The sequence below is a fragment of the Marmota marmota genome, unplaced genomic scaffold (assembly GCF_001458135.2).
Source record: "Marmota marmota marmota unplaced genomic scaffold, marMar, whole genome shotgun sequence".
NCBI classification, from domain to species: Eukaryota; Metazoa; Chordata; class Mammalia; order Rodentia; family Sciuridae; genus Marmota; species Marmota marmota.
Window position 1 is genome coordinate 284,810 of NW_026005793.1, and position 8,795 is coordinate 293,604.

The window sequence follows — 8,795 nt, forward strand, 5'->3', positions numbered from 1 at the left end:
GGTTTAAGATAATCGGGTTTAGGGCGTTCCCAGTTTAGGTTCCAGGTTTAAGGTTTAAGATTATTCCTGCTGGGAATAGGGCGTATCCTGCTGCCTGAGTTCCCCTTGAGTTCTCACGGGATTCAGACAGTATATTTTGGAGATAGAAGCCCAGTGGAGTGGATTTGGGCAGAGAACGTGGATTTCCCCAGAACGTGATTGTAGACGGCTGGTGTGAGTTCGGGAATAAAGAGTTGCTGTTTGAATCTACAAGCTGTGTGGTGGCTGGTGATTGTGTGCCCAGCCAGACTGCGGCAGAATAAAAGTTGGAAGAACAAAGAAGCAGCAGCAGATGTAAGCTTGATTCTTACTGAACTGGTTCTTGATGTGAGCATTGAACCTATATGATTATTGCTTCTTTCCTCTTGTAAAGCAGACTATGCCAGTGATTATCCAGGGAGTATCCAGAAAGTTTCAGTCTTGGACTAGGGTAGAACAATTGATCCCTCTTTTTCTGAGGCTTCAGCCTCTTGGACTTCACAGCTACTGGTTCTTCCAGCTCTCCAGACTGCACGTGACCTTTGTGGAGTATTCACCTTCTGGTCGCATAAGCCAACCTAAAATATCTCTTTTTATAATTATACTTCCTATTGGTTCTCTTCCTCTAGAGAACCGTAATACATATGGGCTTTTGTTTGTTTGTTTGTTTTACTTTTAAAGAGCTGGGCTTCTATGCCTGGCTCTCCAGGGATAGTTTATAAAACTTTCTGTGAATTTCTCATACTTCCTTGACCCAAATAGACTTTCTTTTTCCAGTTATTGGAAAGAGGAATGGGGACAGTTATGATTGTAGACTTCTTATGACCCAATTCCTATACCTAAATTCAGAAGATCAATACTCAAATTTCTATTCTGGTGGGAACAGGAACTCAGTGTGGAAGGGATGTGAGTCATCTAGTCAAAATTATGGCTGATATAAAGCTGAAGGCTCTCCTTGTGCATCAGTTCTCCTTTTGTGTCATAAAATATAGTTTGTCTTGCTTTAATGAGCATTTTTTAAGAAAATGAAATGTAGTTCTTACTCCTCAGGCATAGTTCTTGGAACCTTTTAGCCTAAGCAGGCTCAGAAGTGACCTGTTTTTTCTTCCTCAGAAACATGGATTCCAGAATCATGAAAGCCTTCCAAAAGGAAATCACCTGCCCTCTCTGCATGAAGTACTTCGTAGATCCAGTCACCTTAGCCTGTGGGCACAGCTTTTGTAGGCCCTGTGTTTACCTTGGCTGGCATGACCTCCCAGATCATGTTATCTGCTCTGAATGCAAGCAGATGGTACAGAAGAGAAACTTTAAAACAAATATTTGTATGAAGAAACTGGCAGCCATTGTCAGAAAAACCAGTCTTTGGCAATTCCTGAGCTCTGAGGAACACATGTGTGGGGCTCATAAGGAGATGAAGAAGATCTTCTGTGAAGAAGACAAGAACTTTCTCTGTTTTCTCTGCTCTAAATCCCAGGAGCATGAAGCTCACAAACATTGGCCAATCGAAATTGCTGCTGAGGAACACAGGGTAAGTGATTCCTCTGAAGATCCATGTCTGTAAGAACAAAGAAATCAATATGGGTCTGTTTCCTTGGGGAATGCATGACTCTCTCTGTTTCCCATTCAGAATCTCTTCCACGTTCCAAGTCTCAGGCTTCCCATATTTGATAAACATCTGAGAGGAACAAAGAAAACATAATGACCCGGTTATTTTCATTGGGGTTAATTTATCTCTCATTTCTGGCTTTTTCCCTATGTGAAGGTCTATTTTTTTTTTTTGCTGCATCTATGATTTGTGATTTTATTTTACAGGAGAATATGGTGAAGAAAATGCGGTGTTTATGGGAAAAATATTGTGAAAGTTACAGAAACCTGACTATGGAGATGTTGATTATGGGCTCATGGGAGGTTAGTTCTATGCTTCTGCCTTCAACATGAACTTAGGGGGGCATATGTGTAATGTTTAAAGTAGGAAATAGAACTGAAACCCTAGTTTTCTCTAGGATTAAACAAGAAAGGGGTGGGGTCAATAGTAAAAGTATTTCCTCAGTTCCCATTTAGGGCAGTATGGCCCTTAGGTAGTATTTCTAGCTGAGATACAGATATTATCAAAAGTGTGCTGCTTTACTACAGGTAAATGTACACTTAGTACTTACACAACAGCTACAAAAAACTGGGCCATCTCACAATGTCATGTGCTGGGAAGATATAAGTGACAGTCAAAAAGTGGCATTTGGTAGTCACTGAAAATTCAAATGCAGCTTCCAAAGCAGATTGAGCTGACTCCTGGTAGAAACTTTCAGAGAGAGGGATAAATAGTTCAAATATAAGAAGAGTCTGAAATTACCCCAACTAATTAATATTTAACAACATAATATAAACTATGGAGGGGAAATAGGATGGGTGACATAGCATTGTGTTTTGAGTAGAAGATTACAAGTTTGAGAATAATTTTTAAATAACTCATTTTCTTTGTGAATGTTTATCCTGAGTGTGTTATAATTTAAAAGAAAATTAATTTAAAATTTGTTTTATGATAAATATGACAAATTATAAGCTAGAAAATATGGCAAAATTCAACCTGCAAATATCTTTTATTGGAAAGGTTAAGATACAAATCAGAAAGGAAAATGGCCATCCTGTAAATAAGTGAAATTCTTGATATATTAGAATATGATAACTTGGGGGTTTTTTAGAATAATTCAGCAGGGAAGTAGAAAGCGGGTACAAGGGCAGAGACTGGAGATGAGGTTTGATTTTTTTAAGTAGTTGGTGGCAAAATTTTTCACTAAAAAATTACTTTGAGATTAAGACACAAAGAGGAACATAGCCATAGGGTGTCAACCCAGAGAGAAGCACATGTCAAATAATTGCACTTGGTATATTGGGAGGGAGGTTGCTGAAGTCACATTGAAGTTGATGTCATAGATTGGAATGACTGTTGAGGAGAATTGAAGGAAATGGTATCAGACAGATAATAGAATCAGATGCTAAATGACACTTCAGTATGACAGTTAGCTGGGTGAAGTGCATGGAAATTAGTATTGCACTCTGAGGTCACAGTATGTAGGCTTTAAGTGACTTGGCTTAAACTCAAGAAAAGTGAATGGATTGCAATTCACTCCTTGGGGTCTAAAGTCCTTAAGTATGAAATGGGTTGTTTCTCCACATATGGGTTGGAAAGGATAAAACAACTTTATTTTTGTGTGTGGATTGTTTTAGAAAACTCTTAATCATGAATTAAGTGAATGTAACTTGTTGAATGAAACTGTTGACCATGATGCAGAGTAAATGACATGGTGGTGCTGTCCTGAAATATCAGCTGCTTGGGAGGCTAAGGCAGAAAGATTATAAGTTTGAGTCGAGCCTCAGCAACTTAATGAGATTCTCTAACAAAATTAAAAGAAAGAGAAAAGAAGGAAGAAAGGAAAGAAAGAAGCCATGAGTATTTATAAAAGAAGGAAAGGAATAAAAATTTGTGGATTCTGAAAGTTTGACAAGATGAAGGCTTAAATAATTGTTATAAGATAAACAAGAATCAGGGAGTTTCTTTATTTTATTTTATTTTTTGTTTGTCCTTTTAAAATACATGAGATTAGATGTATTATGACATATTATGCATACTTAGATTATAACTTATTCTGATTAGAATCCCATTCTTGTGATAGTATATGATGTGGAATTTCACTGGTGATATATTCATATATAAACAGAGGAAAGTTATATCCTAGAATCAGGGAGTTTCAACAGGAGTTAGAGGGATAGGTCCATATTTTGATGAATTTAATTTTACTGCAGAACTACATAAATTTAAGAAGAGAAGCAATTAGAGTTGAATATGGGAAGATGCCTGCAACTTACTATGAGGAAGAAAAGCATCATTTAGAGAGGCTGCAAAAAGAGAGCAAAGACATTTTTGAGCAGCTCAAAGAGAGTAAAACCAGAATGGCTCATATGACAGAGATGTTAAGAGGAATATATGAAGAGGTGAAGGAAATATGCCACAGATCAGATGTGGAGTTACTCCAGGTAACTACTGATACATGGGGATGTAGGATAAGCATGTATAGCTGTTGCATTTCCCAGCTGAAATCCACTTCCCCCGTTGCTTCCAGTTTGGGTCTATAAACATATTTCCCCACAACTGCTGTTACTTTGCTAGCAGGTCACTGCTTCAAGGATTTCCAAAAACCTAGGATTCCCTCCTATGTTATCTGTAAGAGACAAAATTGTATGGAATGATTAATGTATAGTCCCCATCTGAAAATCAACAACATAATTGGGACTTTTAGAAATTCACAAAATAGTGAGCTGAACACAGGTAATCAGGTTAACTCACTGACATAACAAGATGGGGTGATTCAAGAATATAGATCTTTTTAATACTCCTTTGTGGCTGTTCACCTGAGACACAGGGCCTTGGCACAATGGCTGGGATCTTATTTATGATTGCAGCAGAGCCCAGACTCCACAGTCTCTGCCCCTTCCACTCACACAGAATATTGAAGAACCAGACTTTGCCAGGACTCTATAGTGGACTGTTTTTTTGTTTGTTTGTTTGTTTGAGTAGAGAGCAAGTGGGACATGCATCCAAGGATGTAGTAACTTCTGGCGATGTATCAAAAATCTCACACTGTAACTAATGGTAGAGGGATCCTGTGAAAATCACTCAGACTTTTTATTTTTCTTTTCACAGGTCTTTGGAGACACACTGCACAGGTGAGTGTTTACCTGCCTCCCAGCAGATGCTATTTTAAGTTTCTACAGTACTAGTCAGGACTACTATGTGCATGATTCATTGGAATACTGAGTCACTATTGTCATTGATCTACTATTTTCCTCCCTCACCTACTCTTGACATCTCTCTTACTTCCTATTCTCAGTGATTTTAGGAGCAGCTTCAATAAAAATGTGGCAAAAGAGAAATTATTTAAAAAATCCTTCCATTCCTTGTTTTCTTTTCAATTCTGGAAAGCCTATGCAGATAAAGGAGAAGTAGTAAGTGTTCTCAAGGGTGATGAAGTCAAACACCTCACAGAGCTAATAGAGGGAACAGCGGCTAACAGGAGAGATAGAGTGCTCCAATGTGTGAAATCTCTAGAGATTTGTTAATTTTGTATGTATAAGCTGACAGTTTTAAATGACAGTTGAAAGAAACTCACAGCATTTTAGAACTCTGTGGGTCCTCCAGGAAGCAGATATCCCTACCTAATATTTTTCAGAAATTCTTCCTGTGAAGGAGACAACAGCCAGTTCTAGTTTTTAGAGAAGCTTGTGTCTGCAGATAGGGAGATTTCAGTGCAGACTGGAAATGGACACCAGATTTTTACTCTTAAATATACGTAAGTGAACAGAGAACTAAGTATGTTTACAGAATTTGAGGAATAACAGAAAGGATTAAAGTGGATTCCAACAACATTTACAATATATTTGAATATTTAGGAACTGTGAATAAGAATTAATTTCACAAAGTGATAATTTCTGTATTTCCACATCTATGTGTTGCAAGAATTTTTATGAAGTGTCTTATCAAGAAGAGTCATGATTTTCTGACTGTACATATGTTAACTGCATCTTCCTTCTTGCAGGATTGAATCTATGCAGCTGTATATAGTCCAACCTGTGAATCCAGAACTCAGTGCAGGACCCATCACTGGACTAATTGACAGGCTCAACAGCTTCCGAGGTAAGCATAAGCCCATTGTCAGTATTCTCTCAATCTATTATTTGTTGTTAGGACCACATGAGTGGAATTTCTCTTTCATTAAATATTTTACTTATTTTTAGAAATAATTTGACTGCAAATTCTTGAGTATGTTTTTATAGTCAAATTTATAGTATAACGAGTGAAAGATTTAAAAAAAAAAAACCACTTAAATAGAATCCAGGCTCATATGTCCTGAATTATATAAAAATGATATAAAATTGGAAATTTTAATAAGCAGAGCTACACTCAGATTTAAGATTCATTATTCAATTTCACATATAAATTTATGCAGTTGTTCAGTATGTTCATTATTGAAAAAAAAATTTGGTCCTGGCATTTTAACTTGGGGCCTCACACATATTAGGCAAGCACCACACCACTTAGCCAGTAATGCAGCCCCCAGATTTTTTTTTTTTTTTTGAAACAGAGTCTCACTAATTTGCCCAAGCTGGCCTTGAACTTTTCATCTGCTTATCCCAGTCTTCTGGGATTTCAGGCTTAAGTCACCTCATCCTGCTTAATTTGAATTGTTAGGAGAAGCTTTGGGGGGTAAATATTTGACTAGAACTTTATGTTGTTTTTACCATGGGTATATATGATTAAATGACATAAAATTTTGAATAGCTATAGGAAATCTAAGAGAAGAAATCAGCTTTATCACCAAGAAATGAAAATACACATAAAATTGATTTTGGTTTGCTCAATATAAAGAGCTATATGTTAAATCTCAGACATGAAGGGCAATGCAGAGCATGCAGAAAACTTAGGGATAGTGAAAAGTTTTGCATAAATAAATTTTAAATTATTCTTTCTAAAATTACTGAATTTGAGGAATAACAGAAAGGATTAATATGGATTCCAACAACATTTATAAGATATTTGAATATTTAGTAACTATGAATAAGAATTAATTTCACCAAGTGATAATTTCTAAAATGTATAAATGTTATTTTTATCCAGTTATCTAGAAAAGGTTACAAGAGAGAAAATCTTCACCTCTCATCCAAATAATGACACCATTTTTTTGAAATAGGAATATTTTTCTGATACTTATTTTTGATGCCTCCAGAGAATTCAGGGCATCCTCTCTGTAGCTATTTTGAAATAAAAATTAAATTAAAAGACATTAGTTTTATATTTGTCTCAATATTTGATTTTTCACATTTTCAACAAATTTCTGTATCTGTGGTAAGGAATTTGTTTGTTCTGTAGATTTACTATTTATGCCCATAATTTATTAGATTTTACAACCAAAATCATTGTTGCTGTTACAATTTCACATTTCTCAGTAGTATCATTTCTTCTCAGACTTTTTTTAGAACTTTAACTTCTTATTATTTACATACATGTCTGCAATATTTTTCTTACAGTTGATATTACTCTGTGTCATGAAAAAGTCTACTCCCACATCTTCCTGTATGGAGAGTTGAGAAGTGTGAATGTTGCATGCAGTGCACAAGGTTCCTCCTTGATCATTCCAACATCAGAATGCTTTCTTGCCTGGGGTACTCACACTTTTTCCACTGGCAGATATTACTGGGAGGTGGAAGTGGGAGACTCTTGGAACTGGGCTTTGGGAGTCTGTAATGATGATTGGAAAAATAACAGAAATTACAAGATAAATGAGGTGGAGGGGCTCTTCCTTCTTGGATGTGTTAAGGAGGGTTCCCAATGCACTCTCTTTACCACCTCCCCACTTGCCCTTCAATATGTACCAAGGCCTATTGGCCTAATAGGAGTATTCCTGGATTATGAAGGCAGAACAGTGAGCTTCATTAATGTTGCTCAAAGTTCACTGATACACAGTATTCTTTTCTGTTCCTTTTCTCCCCTTGTCAATGCTGTTTTCTGCTGTAGTCACATCTGACCAGACATAGATAAGGACTATGCCCCAATATATGAAAAATTAAAAATCCAAGGAAGCCCTCTTCCTTGGGTATTATCAAACAGGTTATATTTTATTAAATTTACATTCCTTCTAATGTTGTGAAAACTTGTTTACTTTGTTATTAATTATGGTGATAATATTAAAAGCTCATATATTCCTAAAATTAGTTTTTTTTAAATTTATTCATTTGAGGAATATAATTGCCTATGGTACATGAAATAGAATATATTTTCTGGTTTTAATTTATTCCTGGACTGTCACAAATGAAAGAATAGATAAAGTATGATTTAATAAAGTTAAAATTCAACCTAAGAGAACATGTCTCTTTCTCTACCCAAACAAGCATGACCATAAAGACTCAATAGTTATAAGAACATAATTTTCTCCTTTTTTTATCTAACTTTAATTACTCAATTACTCATCTTGATCCATTTTCTGTTGTTTTCACACAAAACCTGCATCTGAGTAAATTATAAAGAGAAGATTCATTTACCTCACAGTTCTGAAGACAGGTAAGTTCTAGGTCATCCTGCCTCAGTTTCTGGTGAGTTTCATGATGAATCTGCTCATAGCAGAGAAGCAGAAGGAGAAATCATCCAGTGCAGAATGTGAAAGCACATGGATGGCATTCTTCATAACAACCCACTTTCTTAAAAAATAACTCTCCAAGGGCCCAAAATTCACTCTTTCATTCAGGTTCAGGCCCAGGAAAAATGCACTGATCCTTTTTAATGACTTAAAGGCCCCATGTCAAAACACCACTGCTCTATGAAATTACACTTTAACTTGTTTTTTTTTTTTTTTTGAGGAAAAACCATATTCAAAACATATTACTATATATCCCTTCTGTCCATTATTCTGAGTAATCATTCTTAATCATCTGTGTGATGATTTCCTTTCTAAAATTATAAACATACATGTGAATATTTACAATCATTAGTATTCTCCTCTGCATTGGCAATCACAGGACAATCAATCTAGTGCTGAATAAAATGGTTATACAGGTGGACAAAAAGAAACCTTAGCCCTACCTATACATAGTCTTTTACAGGTTGACTTAAGAGAAAATAGTAGTCTCATAGAAAAATTGCCTAGACAAGACATGAAAACAATAATCAATGAGGAAAAATTTAATTGGTCTGCATTAATTTTTTTTTTAAAGAGAGAGAGAATTTTTTAATA

The 8,795-nt window shown here is 35.7% G+C and overlaps 1 protein-coding gene across 1 annotated transcript; it reads left to right on the forward strand.

The window, feature by feature from the left end:
* The first annotated feature begins 1,014 nt into the window (after positions 1-1,014).
* LOC107160975 (tripartite motif-containing protein 51-like) lies at positions 1,015-7,867 on the forward strand. The gene is made up of 6 exons (XM_015507537.2): positions 1,015-1,546; positions 1,831-1,926; positions 3,817-4,047; positions 4,715-4,737; positions 5,607-5,704; positions 7,096-7,867. The coding sequence occupies exons 1-6, from the start codon at positions 1,136-1,138 to the stop codon at positions 7,590-7,592; spliced, it is 1,356 nt and encodes a 451-aa protein (XP_015363023.1). The 5' UTR covers positions 1,015-1,135; the 3' UTR covers positions 7,593-7,867.
* The last annotated feature ends 928 nt before the right edge of the window (positions 7,868-8,795 follow it).